The following is a 22,005-nucleotide window of genomic DNA, read 5'->3' as shown; positions in this document are numbered from 1 at the left end:
CTATTTTTCATTTGGCAGAAAACGATTTTCATTCTGACCAGATGCTGAAGAGCTAACAGCTAGTGCAAGAGAGCCCAAGAATGTGGATCGCTGCCATCTGAAAACAACTCCATTCTAAAAAATTTTAGAGCTATTTTAAAAATTGACATAAAACTTTGTGGTTAAGTGTAAACAGCGGTGGCAGCAGCTAGCCGCAGCACTTCCAGTGCAGCCTGAAGAACTTCCAGCAGGAATTTTGTAATATTTCTGCCAGAACAACAATGAAATGAAAAATTGGTGGCAATTTAAAGGTTTATAAAATGGTATTTGAATGAAATACCATAAAATGTGTAAAGCTGGAGTTATTTTAAGATAGCTGCAGTCCACTTTGGTCCTGGCTGTGCTCAGGCTAGCCGTTAGCTCATCAGTGCATTCAAAATTAAACTCTATTCATTTAAACTGATATTGTTTAAAGAGGTATCTACAACAAGTAAGATATTAATTGTTCATATCCTTTCCACAAAATCCTACTTCAAAAGATCTGAACTATTCCTTTATCCCACAAACAAGTTTGCATAATTCATAAATGACTTGCTGACTGTGTGTTTTTTAACTTCCAGAATAGCCAAAACAACCCTTAGGTCCAAAGTTTTGTGCATCTTTTGTTTGTTTTTCCTCCTGATCTTAAAGCAGACATTAAGTTAAAGAAGTTTAACATTTTTGTTTAAAACAATAAGATCAGTAAACTGATGAAGACAACTTGTTTTCCAGTTTGAACACAAGTGTTTGTCCTGACTTGGAGTGGACTCTGTTTCGCCTGTGATCAATGTACGAATCAATGAGTGAGCAACAGACTAGTGCTTTCACCAACATCAACACTGATATACTTCGTGTTGTTTCTCAGGTCGGACTCTCAGATTAGGAGCGAAAAACACTCCTTGTGACTCATTTGATTTGTCTTTCAGGGAATCCTTTAATGTTGATGGAACTTCTGGTCTCTGGAGCATCTCGGCTGGACGTATCGGGTTCGTTACAAACACACATAAATCAAATGAGATGAATCAGGAACTCTGTTTACTATCCTGGAATAATGAAACAATTCATCAGTTCAAATAAGAACTGCCCAGACACTGGACCTTTCAAAAGGTCTGCAGAAAACCCACCAATTTTCATCGAAATTTGATTCTAGTAAAGCTTGACATGTAATCTTATTTTGTTTTAAATGTACTTATTTATTTAACCTTTTTAGATTATTTTACTGACTTTTATAAATTTATTTAATTGGTTCTGCTTTTGTTTTACTAAAATTACACATTTTCATAATTTTTGTTTTGCTTCATTTATTGTACAGCACTTTGGTCCAACCTGTGTGGATTTTAAATGTTTTTTTTTATTTATTTTAAATAAATAGACATTCATACCCTCATTATTAATGTGCATAGTGTCAAACAAGTAGGGCCTACATAACCTAGATTTTTTCTAAAGCAGAAATGCAGTATTTTAATACCACTTTCCACCATTTCAAAATTTACATGAATTTTTCAAGCCAATTTTTCTAAAGATTTTCTTGAAAAATGTACACCCAAAAGGTTATATAAGCACAGATAAGATGGTTGACAGAAAATTGATCAAAGCACCTTTGGGGGCAGATCTCCCTGTTTTACTGACTGCAATTTAAAATGAAAAAGACTCACATCCAAAATGTTTTAAAATACATTAAAACTCAAACAATCACACCAATAAAATCCCTTTTAAACTTTGATGCATGAGGAATAATAAGAAAAAATAACAAATTTGACTGGCATTCTTCTCATATTTAAAGTGCACAAAAGTACATAATCCTGCATAAGACACTGTACTCAACAAACCACACATTATTTTTTACAGTGTAATAACAGTATTTTTATTCAAGTAATAGATTAAAATACAGCAATACAACTTAAAGAGTAGATTCAGAGTTTATTTTATAAACATTTCCATAAAGTCTACATATTTTAAAACCTTAAATACATAAAGAAAGAGCTGAACGATTTTTTGTTAAAGGTTGTGTTAAACAACAAAATGATCAGTGGCCTGTCCCTGTGGCAACCTGCTGTCTGTTTTCTGATTGGGTTGCCGCCACCTTGTGGTGTAAAGTGATACTTGTACATAAATAATAAAAAAAATGACTTCACAGTGAAAAAATAAGTCTTTATAAGCAACTATCACTATACTATAAAATAATTGTAAAAAATACTTTTTTATTTGCACATTCATAACCACCGTCAAACTTTTGGTGCACATGTTACGAAACACAAAATGATTTTTAACACAATGCAACCAGCAAGAAATGACATCACATAAAGCTCTTTCTTTGGAGAATTAAAACAATCATTATTCGTGACCCTGTGTCATTTTAATGGATGACTTCTTGCTTTCTATTTTACATTAAAAAATTCCTCCAGAAAATACATGTGCAACAAAAGAAAATATCCCTGGGTTTTTGTAGTAGTGCACTGATGTGGTTCAACACAAATACAATCTACTGTCAGAGGTTCTTTAATGGTGCATTTTGGCTGCCAGTAGGCCAATCATCAGTGTCTTAAAGGAGGCTTTAGTTCTCAGTCCTGCAGCAGTAAAAAATATTAAAAAAGAACAAAGAAAGTCAGAAAGGGTGTCACCACAAAAGCTTCAGAACATTTTCTTCTCTGGTTTAGCAGGAAACAGTTTTACATTTTCAAATTAAATTCCTACTTTTGACAAATAAGGTTAAAACATTCACTAAATATTTAATTCCTGTCAACATCTGTAAAAAGAGCACAGCATGCAAATCTACATCTGCCAGCAGCGTCACCAGGATGACTGATTCAGATGATAATGTGTTCCTTTGGACAGCACTAACTCAGCAAAGACAGATAACGTTTTCAAAAACATTCCTCACGCTTTGCTCAACAGTCCTGAGAATATCTTCTTCCTGACCTTTGACCTCTGTTATACTCTAAAAGGCAAACTGAACTGCATAATGTGACAAATAAAAACATTACTGGTCCCAAAAGAGTATGTCTTTGCTGTACAAGTTACACACTCGACTCCGTTTACTGTGCCAGGCTGCCATTGCATTTTTCTGCATATGCACTTGATATTAACAGCTGAATGCAAAATCTCACAACAGAAACAATATAGAATACAGAAACCTATAATTTACAGGGTGTTGCTTGTAATCCAAGTTCAAATAAGTGTAAAGGTTTGCCTGGGCAAAAAATAATTAGGACATTTTAAATAATATGATGTTATGTAATGTTATAGAAATAACTGAAATCATTGTGTGTAGATCAAGTCTCCCAGATTAGGTGGTTTGTAATGTTAGATTCACTTTAGACTTTAATTGGCTTCAGGATAAATAAACTGGCAATGTAATGGTGCTAAATCATATTTCATAGAAGACAGCGTTTTAACTCTAATGCAGATTGTGAAGTGTTGTGATAAATACAGCAGAAATTAGACCTTACGTACCTTTTGAGGTTTTCTCTGGAATTTAAAACACAAGAGTGAGACATCAGAAAAGTGTATTTTAGTGGTCCTTGAAAAAGAATTTTCACAATATGTGACACATTCATACACGCATGCAAAACACTTTTTACACGTACCTTTGATGGTAAATGTCGTCTCCATGCCAGCATGGATGTGGTCACTCACGTGACAATGAAGCAGCCATGTTCCTGGGTTCCCTACAACCATCTCCACGGTCTGGGAAGTCCATGGGAACAGATCGTAGACGTCTGCCCGATGCACATGGTCTGTCTGACTCACACACACAAACACACACACACACACACGCACACCCATGCACACAACACATTCAGAGGCACAAAGGGAACAAAGAGAAGGAAATGTGCTGAGCTAAAAGAAACTTCCTTGCTGAGCACAAAGAAGGCCTTTAGGCCAAAAGTGACCTCAAACAAACCTTGTAAGTGAAAGTCTCGGCATGGAAGTGAACAGTATGCATGTCTACTTCGTTCCCCATTCCCAGTAGATACCAGTCAACTTTCTGGCCCTGGGTCATCACCAGTCCATGAAGGTTCCCGTACAGTTTACCATTAATTCCTATAATAAACAGACATACAATAAGACATGCACTAAAACAAACAGAATGTTATTGAGACATTCACGAAAAACAATCTATGTGCATCGAATGACCAATTGTAACTTTGGATCTGATGGATTTGATCTAAATATTTTGTGTCTGCTGTGTATGTATCTAGAATGTAATGACTTTTACAAATAGTTAAAAGACAACACATCAGACGTTTCCAGTCACTTATTCTTGAAATGCTTTCAATGTAGCATTTTCACAGAATTGAGACATGGATGTTTTTTCATGGATGAAGCATCGTCTCGTTTTTAGGAACACTTCAAAAATTCTGGAGACTGTGTTGATGCAGTTCTAAAAACAAAAAAAACGTGCGCTCCCTCTCTGCTCTTACCGTGCATCAGGTTACTCTCCTCAAAGTCTGCATCTCTTTCAAAGGCTTCGGGGTCAGAGCCGAGGTAATGTCTGATGTTGTGATCTATGTACCAGGACTGGTTTTCATCAAATATCATAAAGAGCAGAGCAAACTCCTTGTCTATGTCCGTCCTGTATCTGTCAGGCCCATCGCCATAACGCAAAGTCCCACGTCTGCATATTACCAGAGGCCCCACGAGGCCACTGTACAGATCCTGAACAAAAACACATGAACCTGCTCAGTGAGAGATGCTTCAGCTAGGATTTAAGCATTCAACTTAAACTGGAAGTAAAATATTTTCATGCACATGTTGCAGCCGAAAAGGAAGGTTTACCTTGATGTAGTTAGCAGAAGAGTAGTAAGAATAGGTAATGCAGTTAGGATCTGAGAGCCCTGGTCCAGAACTCTCAGGAATATCCCAAGTCAGCTCAATAATGTGGCCTAAAAGCAAACAGAGATAACAAATATCAACCCAACTCCTTCTAAAAAAAAAGAGTAAATGTTGGACCTTGATCAGAAGACAGCAGCATAAATGTCCTTTCATATGTGGTTCTCACCTGGTTGGACAGCAACGTGCGCACCACTGGCTTTAACTCCACGTGGGCTAATAGAATATGGCCGGCTGGCTTTGTTCTTGAATGTAATCACAATCTGCTCTCCGACCTCTGCACGGATTATCGGACCTAAGCGAGGGTTGGGAAGATAATCTCACATCCACTGCCTTAAATCTTTTGTGAGGAGAGGAGGCAAAAACAACAAGAGGAGTAGCTCGTTTTTACCCAAAATCCCAAGGTGCTCTTGGTGGGGCTGTCGATTCTTCCGAACCTTGAAGCTTTTGTCGGTGTATTCTCTGTACACCACTTTCAAATAGCGGGAACCAATCCTGTCATTCCCTCTGCCCAGAAATATGTTGCCTGGACTGGGAGACATGTGCCAATTTGCTTCCGTTAGCAAACAGTAATAAGTAATGCCACTAATTACAAGCTCCAGCTCCCAAACCAAAACACATCATCCCACAGTCACCTTTTCTTACCTGTTCTCTGCGCTCGTTTGGTGTTTCTCCAGCTCCCAGTCCCTTTTAGGTGAGTAGTCCCATTCTATTTCCTCAGCGCAGATAAAATACTGCACTGTCTTCGATGGCTCGAAGTATCTAGGTTTCAGTGACTTTCCAGGGCAAAAGTTCACTTTGTAAAAGTGCCTCATGCCAGCTGAGAAGTGGTCTGTTGTTCTGCAGTTTACCTCAAACACACCTACAACAGAAAGAATGAGTCGAATGCATAAACAGCACGTTTTATTGCCTTCCTATTGTCAATGATTACTACTGGACATATAGTTTAAAATATTGTTTTAACACAATCAAGGACTTGCCTCTGCTGCAAAGCAGACACATTTACAGTTTAAGGCATTTTGCTTTTCTAGGGTTTTATAAAGGTTTATAAATCTTTATAATCAAATGTGATAAGTCATCAGTAATTAATATTTCATTATTGTTAAAAATTTAAAATGTATTTTGCTATAACCTTTTCAACAGAAGAAATTTAAATGACATAACTATTATCTCCTTGGATTTTTCCATTCACTGTTTTTCAGTTTATGAAACATATAAACTTAGCAAATAATGTTAAAGGCTTTAGCATTCCTTAAAGGAGTTCATACCAGAGTTTTAAACTCACATCAACTTATGTTGAGAAATGACAGAGTTTTAGGAATGCTCAATCTCAAGTCATGTTGCGTGATTTCATGGAATCTGTTAGCGCTTGGAGTGTGTGTTGAGAATGACTCTCAGCTACGACCAGATAAAATTTTAGCTCAATATCTGTAAAACTGACTCACTTACAGCTATGTTGGGAGTTTATTCAATCGGTCAGACAGGTCCGGAAGCATTCATAATCAATATAAATATTAGTTTTAATGGTCACATTGAATATTTGCAAATGATTGCGCATAAAAACGTAATAAGTATGACCAACCTGGAGTTGTTGGCTGCATAAAGAAAGACTTTGAGGTGTGAGCAAACAGGCTGACTGTGTCTCGAGTTGTGCTGTACTGCTTGAAGGTGTTTCCCTCAAAATGAATGCCGTGTATGTCTGCTTCTGTGCCCATTCCAAAGGTGTACCACACAACGTTGTCCCCGGCACACATCTCCAGTCCGAAAAGGTTCCCATACATGAGACCGTTAACAGCTTAAACGACAAAAGCAAAAATCTAATACAAGAAATCCACTCTGGGTGTCAGACTATGAAGCTACAAATTACTCAAAATTGCACAGAGTTGATCGAACTGATTACCATGCATCTTATTGCTCTCCAGGAAGTCCTCATCATCCTCATTTGTCTCGTTGCTGCCAAACATATTAATGTTCTCCCCTAAATACCAGCTTAGGTTTTCATCCATAATAGAAAAAAGAAGAAAGAATTCCTTGTCCACACCCTTCTGTTAAACAATAAACACACAATCCACAGAGCAGTGAGGACATTTAGACTTTACAGAATAAAGGTGCTCATGTATTTTGGCATCAACTCTGAAGCACTTAATTACTAGAATTTAGGATTGTTTACATACTAAATGTCTGTACAACAAACCTGGATTCCATTCTCCCCCAGCACTCCTTTTTTACACACGAGCAGAGGTCCAACTAATCCAGAATTGGTGTCCATGACAGGTTCAGCGGCCGAGAAGTAGAGGTAGGAAATACAGGGGGGATCGGATGGAGACGGGCCCTCCAGCACGTTCCAAATGTAGGTGAATTTCTCCCCCGGGTCCACGTGGGAGCCTGGCTTCCTAACTCCTGCAATATTACAGACAAAAACAACGAAATAAGTATGCTATAATCAACATATGTGCAAATGTTTTTTTTTATTTTTTTTTTAATTATTTTTAGCTGTCAAGCAAAAAAACTGTATGCATACATTTTTAATTTTCATTTATTTAGTTTATGTGAATAATTCAGTAACGTTTACTGAAGCAGGCTATTTTAGCTTTTCACGTCAATATTTTCAAGATAAAATGCTCCAAATATTGCGTTTGACATTCTTCAAAAATGTATCAGTTGCTCTATTGAATAAAACAAACAAACAAGCAAACAACAACAAAAAAAAAAAAAGAAAAAGGAAAGGCATTTATAAGGAAATCATTTTAGTTGTAAAGCAAATCCTCTTTCACTTTGGTTTTTAGATGAAATTTGCTTCCTCTTCTGCTGGGTGTTAAAGGAACTAACATTTGAAACTAAACTATACACATACAAAAAAAATGACATCTGACAATTAAAACATCCGACCAAATTAGTTTGTATTTTTTTTTCTTTCTTTGTCTAAGATCATCTCTGTTTCCTCAGAGGAAGATTTTTGGTTTAAACATGACGGTCAAATGTTCTTGCTTTTTACCCAAAAGTCTAGACATGACGTTAGACAGAAATACAGAAGTTTCTTAGTTTAAAAATCAACAGTAAGGAAGAAATAAAAAGAAAAAAAAGACAGAGACAGAACACCAAAACTTATCTTAAAGAGAAAGAGCTTGGATGAGTTGTAATGCTTCAAAAAGTAGAAGGCAATTCAGCAAGAAGTGTGCCAAAAGTTGTTGCTTGTTCTAAATCAACTGTTTTTGGAGCAGAGTACAAACAAACTAAGATTTTAAAAGAAAGAAATGGTAACAATTTAATTTAATTAATGTATTTATTTTTGTATGACTTATAAAGCCAGAACTCTCAGCTGTAAACCAAATTAACTGTGTTATTTTTGTGATTTGTGTATTTAACTGCTGAATAAACATCCTCAAGGAGAAGTATTTCTTCTGTTTTTGTCAGGCTATAAACTGCCCTGTAGAGCCATGTAATCAACTCACCGTCCACATAGCTGGCTCCCTGGTATTGTTTGTCATACTGAACTCCATGAGGGTGAATGCTGTAGCTTCTGTCTGCCCTGTTGAGAAAAGTCACTTTGAGAGTGTCGCCCTCCTCTGCCCTCAGAATGGGACCTGGACAAACGTGGAAGAACAACGTCATCATATATCTGGTGCTGTGTCAGTGTCTATAAACCAGATACAATAAAAGAATGGATGTTTGTACAGTCATATCTTTGGGGAAAACACAGAAAACTTACCCAAAATTCCTAAATGTTTATATTTAGGTGACTTTTTGACGGTGAAGGTTTCATCAGTGTATTCTTTGAAAAGCACTTTCTTGTATTTGCCTCCGATGTGTCCGCCGTTTCTGCTGAAAAACACCTCGGATGCACTAGCAGAGGAAAGGGTGTGGTTGTGGAAGAAATACCAACAAAGAACAAAATGATTTAGGGTGCAGTGGTCGAAACAATGATGGTGGTGGTCGGAGGCTTGGAAAGAGGAAGTGAACAGTATAAATAAAGAAACGAGACACAAGAACTTTACAGTGTCGTGTCAAGGACGTGTTGATGGATGTTTCTATTGCGACGTGTGTGAGCCATAGAGCTACAAAGAGAGCTGGGATCTCTCACTTATTTCAACAAATCTCCAGTGTTTTCTATGTGAAAATTATTCCCAATTTCTTGCAAATTTTATCTACGTCATTAGATTCACTACTAGCAGTTGTGTTTTAAAACCTGCAGGAGTAGCAAAAAACAAAAAAAGTGACCTAAACAAAACTGATAATTTGTAAGGAGGTGTTCTTTCAGCTGCTCCCTTGCCACGGCGAGCAAACTCGCACGAACGATTTGGGAATTGTTTTTTTTTTTAATGCCAGATGCCCTTCCTGCCGCAACCTGGGCTCAAACCTACAGCCTCTGGATAACAAGACCGTGGCACTGACCACCGAGCTACCACAGCCCCCAAAGCTAACAAAATGGAATAATAATGCTAATATAACCAAGTCAGTGAAACATAATCCTCATTGTTTATGCTAAGCATCAAAACAGAAATGACCAGATAACACAGTGAGGAATGGGAACAGATTACATGTAGTAACCAACGTGGTGGCCAACAACTCAACTTATTCTATATGACATACAGTAGACCGGTTGCTCGCCATGTAGGTCGCTACCTGAAGCCTTAGTTTTGTGGTTACACTGTAGTGTAACGCCGCACGCTCATTCTCTATTGATTCAGCCCAGAGGCCACACAAACGGACAGCAAAATGTAAGAAAGACAGTGAGAGTAAAGGGAAAGAGCAGATTACACAGTGAAATAAAGCTGATGCAGGTTGTAATCGTTTAACATTCATTTAACTTTCAGGAAGGTTCTGTCACTGTTAGACTCATAAGACAATACCAAAATGTCTACACACCTGTCTGGTTTGGTAAGGGATGCGTTGTTAATCAAATTCTTTTTCGATGGAGCATAGTTCCACAGGCCTTTCTCCGCTGCCAGGTAAAAATGCCTCACAGTGCCAAATTTTGGTGTGGAGCTTGGCGTTGCGTCACATGACTTCACTTCATAAAATGCCTGCATCCCAGCTGAAAAAAAATAAGAAAAGAAAAACTCAGACACACACAAAGCAAGGATTTGTTTACAAGTTCAACTTACAACTTACAGAAGCTGCCAGACAAGAGGATTTGAAAACATCCAGAGGATGTACAACTGCCTGAGGTTTCATGTACTGACATGACTTTTAGGATTTGAAGAGTCAGAATTAATTGTAGTATGTTGAACAAGCACGGCTCTATCAGGGGAATGTTCAGTGGACTTTGGACCCCATTAAAATGCTCATACTGGTATGCTTCGAGTAGAACTGCTGCTGCAGGAATGCTTGCAACACACACCAGCAGTACCCCACAGGAACACATTCTCCCCTGTCAGCAACTCTTCACGGCCAGTTAGAAGGGTCAAAGGGGACACAGATGTCAGAGATCAGGTGTCCTACCTTGTAAGTGGTCGTTAACCTGGCAGCTCAGCAGCCACTTTCCTCTCACTTTTGGGACCATTGTGGCTGTGACGAACGAGGCCGGAAACAGGTTAATGGTGTCGGTGCGGTGGCCGCGGTCCAGCAGGGTATTCCCGTGGAAGAAGGCGCTGTGAACATCCACCTCGTTGCCGATGCCAAACAAGTGCCATGCTACAGTGCGATGCTGGCACAACTCGATCCCAGGCAGATTACCGTATGTGTACCCATTAATAACTGTTGCACAGAGGGGGAAAAAAAAATATATATATATTTTATGTTCTTCTGACAATGGAGCATACTGTGTGCAGTTATTTGTGGGAAAACAATGTTGGAATGAATAAATGTTCTCACCGTGTATCATGTTTGACTCCTCGAATTCTGGATCGTCTAAAACAATCCCTTCTGGATCCGTACACGCCCGGACATTGTCTTCCAGATACCAGCTCAGGTTTTCATCCATCACTGTGAACAGCAGGATGATATCCTGATCCACGTCACAGCGGGCTGACTCTTTAGCCCTTTTTGAGTGTCGTTTATTAGGCTTACTTAAGATTCCTGCTCACACGAGAAATATGAAAACAGAAAACAAGCACATTTAATCTGTTGAATCTGTTTTCTTGTGATGCTTTCCTTCACAGATTTTCAATATTAACGATAGGAGCTTAAAGGGACAGTTCAGAAGTGAGGTTGTATGGAAACGGTATAAACAAGTATCTTACCTGTTGTAGATAACTCTTTGAATGACCTCAATTTACGCTAACGGCTAATCCGAATGGGGCCAAGGTCATGGGCCCATTTTAATACAACTTTAGTCTCAAAAATGTCTATCTACAACATATAATATAATAATTGTTTGAGACTTTTCAACAAAATCCCCTTTCAGTGTATCCGAACTATCATGGTAAAGCTTACATGTGCATTCTTTTGTGAGTTTGTTTTAATAACTCAAGTGTTATGTTATTTTAATGTATTTTCACTTGATCTGGCCTGCAGGGAAGCTGCAAATGTAAAATCAGCTTGTTGTCAGACGCTGCAGAGTTATACCTTTCTTGCACGTGAGAAGAGGCCCAATGAGTCCTGAGGCAACATCCTTGGGGGTCTCGAAGTGGGAGTGGTAGACCCACGTCAGGCAATTGGCGTCATCATTTGTGGGGGCATATTCTGGTTTGACCTCCCAGCGGTAAGTGTAGCGGCCTCCTGGAGGAACCATGTCATCCTTCTTGAAATTATTTGATGTCCCATCTGGATAAAATGCCCCTGACAGACAGAAAACAGAAATATTTGCAATGTGGTTTGCAAAATAATCCTTTGTATTGATTTTTATCTCAGCAATCTCACAAACATGGAGATATTTCTGCATATATATAAGACTGGTAGGAGTTTTACATTTGCATATTAGCAGAGAGTCAGATTTCCAGATTTTCTTCTGGAAATCCGACTCTTTTCTTGGTGTGCTTTCAAGAATTTTTATCTTTGCAGAAGTCATGTTTAGAATGGCAGATTTTAGCTCTTCAGAAGTATTTTTAGGGCGATTTAAATCAGTACTGCCAGCTTGTCCTTTTAAGCCAGTTCCTCTTTTCTTTTATCTAAACATTCCTCGTGCTGCTTCAGATCACGGTCCTGATGAAAGGCCCAAGATCCGTTTATTTGACATATTTATTGCCTTGGAAATAATGAGCAACAGAGCAGTGTCACTGAATGAGAGAACCTCCACTCTGTAAAGAAACAGATGTAACTTGTGCTGAAAGCGATATAATACAGAGGAAAAACTGTTCCACCGAGTGCTGGAATAGTGTATAACTGTCCCTGCAGAGCGAGATCAGCACAGCTCTTTGTATTATCAGCTGCCTTCTCTGGGTAACATCACCAGCTCCCGGTGACTCAGCAGGGTGAGGCAAATGACCTCTGACCCCTCTCACCCTGAACAGGGTCTATTTAACTTTCTGCCTTTAGGCAACCAGTTCAAATGCCTCAATGACTAGACTTAAGAACAGCTTTTACTCCCAGGCCATAAGAACTCTGAACTTCTATAGCACCTGGAATGCAGTTTTTATTACCTTTAATGGATTGTTGTTTGTTGATCACTCAATTTATTTTATTTTATTGGTACTAATTGTTTAGAGATGATGCAGATGCATCAGTGTACAATCTCGTTGGAAACGTGCCATGCAGAGACAAAAAGTTTGTTAAAAACAAAGGTTTAGTTTAATGTTGTAAAACTACCATTTATCGATAAATAGAAGTCAGATAAAAATTGCAAAAGTTAAAAACCTGAGAATTTATTTGCTTTATCTTGATAAATTTTAAATAAAGTTTAAATAAAGTTTATTTAATCAAATGAATGTTCATGATTGTCTCCAAGACATATATAGACTGTTTTAAATCTGACTTTATTTAGACATTTGCTGGTTTTAATAACTTGAGGAATTTAGGCAACATAAATAAAAAAAAATATAAGAGTACAGTATCTCAAATTCGATGAAACTTATACATTAAAGTGCAATATCCTTAATGTGCAATGAGTAACATTTCTTATTTTTACACTTTTTTACAAAGTTACACTATTATATACTATTTATTGTTGTATTTTATAAATCAGAAGTTTGCTTGTGTATTTTGGTCTACACTTTTGTTATTGCAATAATGTAAAATTCCCTGTTTAGGACAAAAAAGTGTTTCCTATTTCATTAATTTCTTTTCTTTTCTATTCTATTTTATATAAAATATTGATTCATTCATAATTATTTCTAATGATTTTTTTTTTTTATCAATTTACATTGGTTGCAATCAATCTGAAAAGATTGAACTTCAAGACTTTTCCAGCAGGATTTTCCGCATACTGCATGCTGATCAGTCAGTCAGTGAGAAAGTAGTCTGGCTCTTTTCCAGAAGCAGCTGGGATTTGTCACTACCATCTGCAGAGGTCAGAGAGTGACGCTAAAAAATAAACAGCCAGTCATTTCGTGGAAACCTCCAAGCTATTCAGCAATATTAATTAGGTACTCTAGATGTTGCATTCCTTATGGACACTGTTATAAATAATAATACATAACTAGAATGGTAAAAACAACAAAGTTTTTATTAAAGTTTTGTAAAACATGTCTTTCTGCTTTCATTTGTGCTATTATTTGTGTGTTTAATTTTGTATTTTAACATATAATTTAAAAAGAATCTTGAAATTTCCCTATGTTTTTATGTCATTTTTTTCATTCAGTGCATCATATTGCATGTTTATATGCTACTATAAAGGCATGCAGGAGTCCGTGTGCTCCAAGCTGATATTAAAATGCTTCTGTGTAACCACATGTGAGCTTCCCCTGACAGCGCGGATTTGTGGAGATGCTTTACCTTCTGTGTCCTTCTCATAGAAAACCCCATGAGGATGTATGGAGTAGGACCTGCTCCCAAAGTTCTTCAAGTGAATCACGATGACCTCGCCAACCTCGGCTCGTATTACGGGCCCCAGAAAGCCCAGCCATTCGGGTCGGGGAGCCGTGCGTGTGAAAGTAGCATCGGTATACTCTCGGTACACAGCTTTCTTGTAAACCCTGCCAATACGGTGTGGTCCTTTTTCTAGAAATATATAAGCATGGCTGGAATAGACAGAGACAACAAAGATCAGAAAGGGTACAGGAGACATAAAAATGGTTTAAACCCTGTTTTGGCACATTAAAAAGGTCATGGTCAGATCACTTTCATAGTCTGTTTCACTTGATAAGAAAATTACACAGTAAAGCTAATATAGTGCACAGTGTAATTCCACTATCTCACACATTATAGGAATTCACCAAATGGTTACATTTATCTTTGAAATAATGTCATTTGTATTATTTTCTCACAGATAGTCAAAAGTTTAATGAAAGCAAATGTAATTCTGCACCTCAAATAGCCTCTGTTTGTGTCTCTGTAACAATTAGACATGTGGTTGTCATGATTACATGTTTTCAAAGTTAATAGGTAGTTACTGAACCTGCAGCAAATGCAGTTTCACTACAGTATATCCAGGTCATAAGGAAAGTAAAAGCTATATGGCTGACTGACTGATGTTTTTTTTCCAGTATAAAACAGCAAATTAAAGCAGAATGAGGGCTTCTAAAAACATGTAAACAAAAATAAAAATCTTGTCAGGAGTATATAAAATTAGTTGTCTAAATTTGTAGATTTGTGGTTTTTTATATCACAGAATTAGAGTTTAAAAGCTATTATTAGATTTTTATTGCGTGAATGGGTAAATGAGGCTTTTAGTGTAAAAGCACTTTGAGATAGTAACAAGATACAAAAAAAAAATCACCACAGAAATGCAATCCATTTGTTGTTTACAATTCGACACACATGTTTATGCTCTGTCTGCAAACACCAAAGTGCTCATGTGCTAGCTGTCTCTTTAGTAAATTTGTTTCAAGGATTTAATTTGCAGTGGCACCATGGAAGTTTAATCCTAGTCCCATGCAGAGAAAACCAGGCATCCAAAAAGAATAAAAACTGTAGTTCGTTTTATATTAAAACAGTTTGATTGGAGTAGAATCAGAAGGAAAGTACAACATTACATAAAAATAAAAAAGTCCTGTTGTACAAAAGAAGGTATTAAGAAATGTGCAAAAAGTATCAAAGTCACAGAACTGAGTTTTTACTAAATAATATCTATTTATTTTACATGATGGTCTGTTTTTAGTTTTCTGACTCATTGTTGACTTTGGCTATGAAAAAAAAGTTCATAATCTTGTTTGTTAGTTAAGAACATTCAGACTGTGCAAATGTTTCAAGCATTATCTTCTTTCCAAACAATGTCCTCTGTTTCTTACTTTTAATCAGGGTTTTCAAAGAACTTTTCTGAGGAGATTATCAGCTGGGAACCAGAAGAAACGATGATAAGCGCTTCATCAACCTCAGGAAGTAGGAAAATATCAAATTAAATGTATTATTTGTCAAAAGCTTTAACACACTCTACATGATTATGAATGTCCTCTTAATTTGGGGCTGTTAATAACTGTTTTAACCATTGTTTTTCCAGGGTGGAATAACTATACAGCATAAAACTTTACTGTGGATGTTGTCTAGTCCAACCAGGGTCAGAATTATGCATACAGGCTCACATATATACATGGATTTCCCTCAGTCTTTTAATAGTGGTGCTGAAGGTTGTTGGATGTATTTTAACTTGACAAGGCCAAAGCCTGTTAACTTCTGCAGCTGGTAGTTTCTTTTCTGCCAGCACAAAAAGAATTTGTTTGACAGCACTCAGGGGATTGAACAATATTCAACAACAAGGAAGGTCCAAGGAACTTAGGGAATATCTAAAAAGGAGCTGTAGATTTTCACAAGTTGGGAAATCCTTTTGGAGCCATTTCTATTGGACTTTTCCATGAGCATCAGTTCAAATAATTTCTACTTAAGACCCTTGCCTGTGTCACCGCTTTGCCAAGGTCTGGAAGAAGACCCAAACTGTCACCCTCAGGAGAAAGAAAATTGGTAAGGATGTTCAAGAACAACCCATGAAACGCCAAGACGCAGGACTGCCATTAAATGGAAACTGCTGAAACACTGTGTCCCCGTCCCCAGTTTCACGTCCCCTTGGACTGCGAAGGGGGGCTGACCAGGGAAACAAGTCCTTGCTCCGAAAGTGACACCTTCAAGCAAAAATTGAGCTATTTTGATGACATGAAGTGTGTGAAGTAGTCAAAGTGAGGCTTTAAAAGCCAAGAACACTGTCCCAACAGCCAAGCACGGTGGTGGTAGCATCGCACTGTGGACGAATAATAAAGAAGGAGGAGTACCTCTAAATTCTTAAACTTCTCTTCAAGTAAGCAGCTCGACAGTTAAAACTTGGACACAATTGTGTGTCCCATTTACTCTACCAACTCTGCTAAAAAGAAAAGTCAAACATCCAGACAGAAGCAAAAAAACATGTTGTCAAAGTGCAACTTGTTAAGGGACATTTAACCAATTATTATTGTGCATATATGGATATACTTGAGCCTTTGTTTATCATGTGTGAATTAGAGAAAATACACAATTAATTCAAACTTGTGCACCAGTTTTTTTTTTTTCATTTCTAAAAACCACTGAGGTTTTCTACAGGAAATAAAAAAACAGAACGATTTAAATAAATTGTTAAATGATGAGTAAACATCTGACCTCAGCTCTCTGTGTGTTGTTTATTTAATTCTCTCTTTCCTGTTTTGGTGTTAGTGGTTAAACACCTTCTGAGCTGAAGGATGCCTCACAGATCATGTTATTTTGCGCATCTGTCATCCGGCCAGCGAGGCACAGCGGTGTGTTCAGAGGTCTAAACTCTGTCACACCCTGATAACATGTTACAATGAGACACGGAGGCACCTCTCTGACACAGAAATGTGCGTAAAACGGACGATCCTGTCTCGACTGCTTCAGCTTTTCCGGATCCCAGATCCTCCTGAGTGATTTCAGGGCGCGACCGCTTAAAACGAGTAAAAGTTTTGCGGCGCGCGACTGTGTTTTTTTTTTTTTTTTTTTTACTAATACATGCACCGGACTCTGACAACTTACTCGTCTTCCTCGATGGCTTTGCCGTTGAGTAGGTTTTTCCCACTTGGTGCGTAATCCCACAAGTCCTCAACGATGCCCACATAGTAAACTCTCTCCTTGCTGCGTTTCCCCGCCGCGCCGCCGCCGCAGCACGGCAGAACCAGCAGAACCAGCAGCAAACAGCCCAGAGTCCGAGCCATGTTCGGGTGGAAGTAAGGGAAAGCAAAGCAAAGATGCGCGAGTTTCAGCTCGTCTGGGGAGCAAGTGAAACCTCCGCCTACAGAACCAGCTCTTATGAAACTGAGTACAGATGGTCCATTCAGCCCAGAGGGCACCGGCGATGTGACCGCCTCCAGCGCGACCAGATGGGCAGGGATAATAAGAGGCTCTCAGGCTGCCTGTCGGCTCGGTTGTAATCGGAACTGCCTGCAGGGGAATTAAAGTAATCGATCCATTCACGACAAAACGCAGACTCAGACCTAAGGAATGTAGCTGGCAGTAAGTGAGGAGTGGGATCACCAGCTCGGTCTTTCACTTTCTGTTTCTCTATTATTTCCCCTATACTCATTGCAAAGTGAAACAATCAAACATAAAACCGATTACCCCGACCTATATCAACTGGTACAGTTTGAAAAAGTTTACTTCACTACTTTCCCACAAACTTATTGAATGCAATTCTTAAATGTGGGTCCACAGTCAGTGTAAACAAAGCGCCCAGCTGAATCCCAACCATGTGGAAGGTTGAATCACACGATTCACCAACATTAGGTTGGTGTAGTTTGTTTAGGTAAACAAATATGGCCGAAAAGTTTAACTTAATACGACTTATTTTCAATTGTTTCGGCTGTTTCTGTAGGTTAACAAACATATTTGTCAGCTGGCATCTGGTCATAAATTTTGCTTACAGATTTTGAATTTAAGGCTCAATGAACCATGGATATGAGACAAATATTTCTGCAGATTTTGTTTCTTTCTTTTTAAAGTTATTTTGTCGGTCTTCGTGGCTGTGCACTGAGTAGCTTTAAAAAAAAAGTGCGATCAACTGATGCACCTTTCTGCGCCGTTTTCTTTGTCACCCTTGAGAAATGATCTCTAAAATAGCATTTTTTGGTGCTTAAACACAGTGTTAAAACATTAGTGTCAGGGAATATGTTATAGTGCAGAACAACAAGACTGAGAAACAGCTTCATTCCAGAAGCTGTAAGACTCACAAACTCCACCTCTTCACACACACTGCATTGACACTTTCAAAGACACTAACACTCCACACTAAGACACTTTATTTGCACTTGGACACTTTATCTTTTTACCTTATCTTTTTTTATGTTTATTTTTTTTTTCCTGTTTTATATTTTTAAATTTATATTAGATGTAAGCTGGGACCGTGGTTCACAATTTCGTTCCACCTCATGTACCACATGTGATGCGAATGACAATAAAGTCTCCTTGAATCCTTGAATAAAAGGAACAACATTTCCAAGTAGATACATAAATGAGCAAAAGCCTAATTTCCTTAAAATTGGCTTCCAGAAAGACAGACTTTCTTGTGAAATTTTAAAGTGGTCTTATTCAATAGTTCTCCAGACTTTCTAAAGGTGTTCTAAAATCCATTTGTTTTACATTTTTACTACTTTTTCATTCATTTTCTGCTTACTTGTCGGAGCTGTTCTTTTGCCTGTCAGAGCATTTGACTGATGGATCACTTAGGCTTAAAAAGGCTCTTAAATTCAAGAAAATGAAGCAGTGTGGGGTCGAAGCATAACAACTTACCAGAGATCTTTAGGCTTTTTTGTTACTGGCAGTCAGACACAAAGACACAGTTTATTCCTACTTCTTTAGTTACATTTATAAAAGAAATATCAAAGATCACACAGTCTGATATAATAGTTTAGCACCAAGAAGGTGATTTCCAAAAGCTTTTAGCAGAAAACTTGTCAAAGAGTAGCAGATCAACTGAAGGATGATGTATTTTAGGTCTTGTGTCAGGTCTTTAGTCAGTTTTTTTAAGACATGTCTTTCAGGTACTTTTTATGTGTTGTAAGTAGATTCATTAAGCTTTACATTTCTTTGTTTGTGTTCCACTATATCTTTCTCATTTTTAGGCACAAAAAATATGCTGTCATGAAGAACTGAACAAAAAAGTGTGAAAAAACAGAAAAAGGCTTTGTAAAGTCTGAAGAACCATTGATCAAAGTCACTTTAAAGTAGTACAAGAAACTCTGGCTGCTTGAAATTAGGGTCAAAAATGTTTGCACAATCCTGTAGAGTTTAAGATTATCAAAATATAGCTTTAATGTTTACATATTAGATTGCTCAGTGAATACGTGCCGGGAACTCTTACCAAGATTGCGAGCTATATTTTATTATTATTTTTATCTTATTTGACTGATAAGAGACGGACCGTGAGAGAATTGTCATAACACATTTTAGGACACTGTGGTGTGATCTAAACAAAATGTTCTGCCCATGAAATATCACAGTTTGTGGTATGTAGGCTATCAGAGATAGATAAGTGTTTCCTTGTGAGTCAGACAGGATATTTATTTTGATGCCAGTGTGATTACCTGATGCCAGCATGCTTTGTCAAAAAATGAGAGCTGTTTCAGTTCAGTTAACTTCCTTTTTCCCTATTTTGCTTTTACTAAAGGCAAGCAAAAGCAAAACGATTCTTAGATTAATTCTGACTAAATTTCTTCATGTCAGTCCGGAGATACCAAATCATGTAAGGATATATATTTTTAATAGATTCTAGTTGTAGTAATATTGTTGGGTGCAGTTCTAATAGATAAATGCCTTTTGTAATCCCTGTTGCATAGATACACTCTGCATCCATAAGATCCCAAGATCAAATATTGGCTAGTCATTGTTGCATAATTCACAAACTTTTAGGTTCTGAAAGGACCGAGTTACAATTGTCAGTAAGTGAATCTCTGTTAGTGATGCCTAGAGAAATGATAACTCCTACTTTCAGGTTTTTTTTAATAATCTACTTGAAAAAGAACAAGAAACTATATATATATATATATATATATATATATATATATATACTGTATAAGATTAGCACTCCTTGAGGGAGAGCGTATTGACTGACACCTTGCATGTCCAATTTTTAAATAGAGGTGTCATGTGAATATTTAGAGCTCAGAGTAAGTGTTGGGGATGACTCTCACCTACTTCCACGCTAAATCTTAGCTCAATATCTGTTAAACTGACTGAGTTATAAATACTTCTGTGTTTGATAAGACCAGTTAGCTGTGGTGGCCATTTTGAATCGGATTGACTCCAGATGTTGTAGATGTACATCCAGTGATTACTTTCTGAGAGTTTCATTAAAATCCATTCACTGGTTCATGAGATATTTTGCTAACAGACAAACAGAAACACACACACCCTGCCGCCTTTCATGGTAGCTGAAAATAAAAATGGAAAAGGTCAAATGTTAAACTTATTTGCCACATTTAGAGACCTAAATTGACCCACAAGAATCCATTCAAACATCAGTAGGTAAGACAGTTTGCAATGAATGCTGATCGTCATACGGGTAGGTGTCGTGACAGTAGACAGTTCAGAAGCTGATTGTGTTATCTTTTGTCTTAACCGTTGCTTTTTGCCCTCTGAACTCTTAAGTTAATGAAGGAACGCACAGACTGCTGCACTTAGAAAGAGCAGAAGTAGTAGTAAAATAATTTTAAAAACTTACACAATTCACTGTAATGTCTGCACTGTGGGAATCTTCATACACTAAAAATATTAGAGAAATGATTTTTACCTCAGATTAATTTCTAACACTCCCATGTCTTTTTTAATGCTTGCCTTAATGAAAAGCAGGCGATCATCTAATTATCTTCGAGTCTGTGTAAATGTGTGTTTGTCTGTCTGTTAGCAAAATATCTCTTGAAACACTGAATGAATTTAATATTTGACTGTTCATCTACAAGTAACCTTTTGGACTTAACTTGACTCAATAAGGCCATCGCAGCTGGCTGACCTTAACTAACACAAAAATGGTTATAACTAAATTAATTTGGGAATGAGTGTCATATTTTTAGGAAAACACCAGGGCTAGTTTTATTTAGGCTACAAATAATTCTCTCAAAGAGCTCTTATCTAACCTTGTAGCTAAGACAGATTTGGGACAAAATCTCAAAGTAACTCTGAGCTTGAAAAAGATAAAACTCTTGTCTTTTTGTGAGGTAGACCCTGTTGTTTGAAAGTTTTGACATTTCCCAAGGCACACGAAAACACTTCTATACAGTCTCCAAGGAAATATTTTACTTCATTCACCCACATCTTTTTCTTTTTTTCCTGTGTATTTTATTTATAGTGTATATACCAGGCTGGTAGTTTAGCACTTTTGATACAGATGAGAAATTTTTATATTTTCTTTTCACTGCTAGTGTGTTTAAAGGCTCTCAGAACTAAATACTAGAATTTTTTCAATAACTTATAAACCCCAAGCATTTTCTGTTTAGGTAGGTAGGTAACATTTATTGAGCCCAGAAGGAGACTCAAAAAGACCAGTAGCATAATGACATTAAGCAAACACATTAAACTCATTAAATTTAACTAAAATAGTCAATTAAATGTTAACAATTTCACTAAATAAGCAAATTAAATAAACATTTTAAACTCATAAAAACTAAAATAATCAGTTGAATGGTTATAATGAGACTAAATAAAGGCAGGAAATAAACATTAATAAATATTTATTGAAAATAAGTATAATACTAATAATAATCACATTAAGCTCACTTGATAAAAGATTAAAAATTCCATTAACTAAACATGTTAAAATCAATAAATAAACTAAAACACTCAAATGAATATCAAATCGTGACATTAGTAAACACAATAACCTTAAATAAAGTCTCATCAAACTTCTTTTAATAAACTAATTAACTGAATGTCCACCATACCATTGGATAAAGTCATTTAAATTGTATTTAAACTAAATTCATTATTTCAAAAGTTCATTGTTTGTGTCCTGACCGTCTTGATGTTTTATTATTAGTTATTATCAATAAAATCAAAAAAGAGGAAGAGCATGTTTTTAGTGGATACGGTCCAAGAGTTCCAGCTCGGTTTAGATTTCCGGGACGACGTGAACGCAGCACGCTTTCACGTTGCGCACGCGGCTTTGTGTCGTGCCCGCGCACGTCGTCGCGTCACCGCCCTCCTGTAGTTTGT

General features: G+C 37.2%; 1 protein-coding gene across 1 annotated transcript; it reads right to left on the bottom strand.

Annotated features, from left to right (window-relative positions):
- Window positions 1-1,865: 1,865 nt before the first annotated feature.
- On the bottom strand, window positions 1,866-17,459 carry LOC108236881 (ferroxidase HEPHL1). The gene is made up of 20 exons (XM_017417926.3): window positions 16,840-17,459; window positions 13,663-13,907; window positions 11,359-11,571; window positions 10,666-10,869; window positions 10,294-10,548; window positions 9,718-9,886; window positions 8,561-8,694; window positions 8,304-8,435; window positions 7,046-7,251; window positions 6,752-6,896; window positions 6,434-6,646; window positions 5,497-5,713; window positions 5,243-5,382; window positions 5,021-5,146; window positions 4,798-4,904; window positions 4,443-4,677; window positions 3,923-4,062; window positions 3,606-3,759; window positions 3,472-3,486; window positions 1,866-2,585 (listed from the first exon to the last, which is right to left on the bottom strand). Exons 1-20 carry the CDS (start codon window positions 17,016-17,018, stop codon window positions 2,518-2,520), a joined length of 3,297 nt encoding a protein of 1,098 aa, XP_017273415.1. The 5' UTR covers window positions 17,019-17,459; the 3' UTR covers window positions 1,866-2,517.
- Between the last annotated feature and the right edge of the window lie 4,546 nt (window positions 17,460-22,005).

Source organism: Kryptolebias marmoratus, linkage group LG13 (assembly GCF_001649575.2).
Source record: "Kryptolebias marmoratus isolate JLee-2015 linkage group LG13, ASM164957v2, whole genome shotgun sequence".
Taxonomy (NCBI): Eukaryota; Metazoa; Chordata; class Actinopteri; order Cyprinodontiformes; family Rivulidae; genus Kryptolebias; species Kryptolebias marmoratus.
Note: the sequence above shows the minus strand (reverse complement) of the source record. Positions and strands in the feature narration are given on the sequence as shown.

Bases quoted from the DNA above. Each gene is read 5' to 3' on its own strand.
- LOC108236881 (XM_017417926.3), bottom strand. From the start codon at position 17,018: ATGGCTCGGACTCTGGGCTGTTTGCTGCTGGTTCTGCTGGTTCTGCCG. The intron at 10,870-11,358 runs GTATAACTCTGC...TCGTGTGAGCAG, and splicing joins TCTTCTCACGTGCAAGAAAG to GAATCTTAAGTAAGCCTAAT. The intron at 4,063-4,442 runs GTAAGAGCAGAG...TGTTTATTATAG, and splicing joins GGAGAGTAACCTGATGCACG to GAATTAATGGTAAACTGTAC.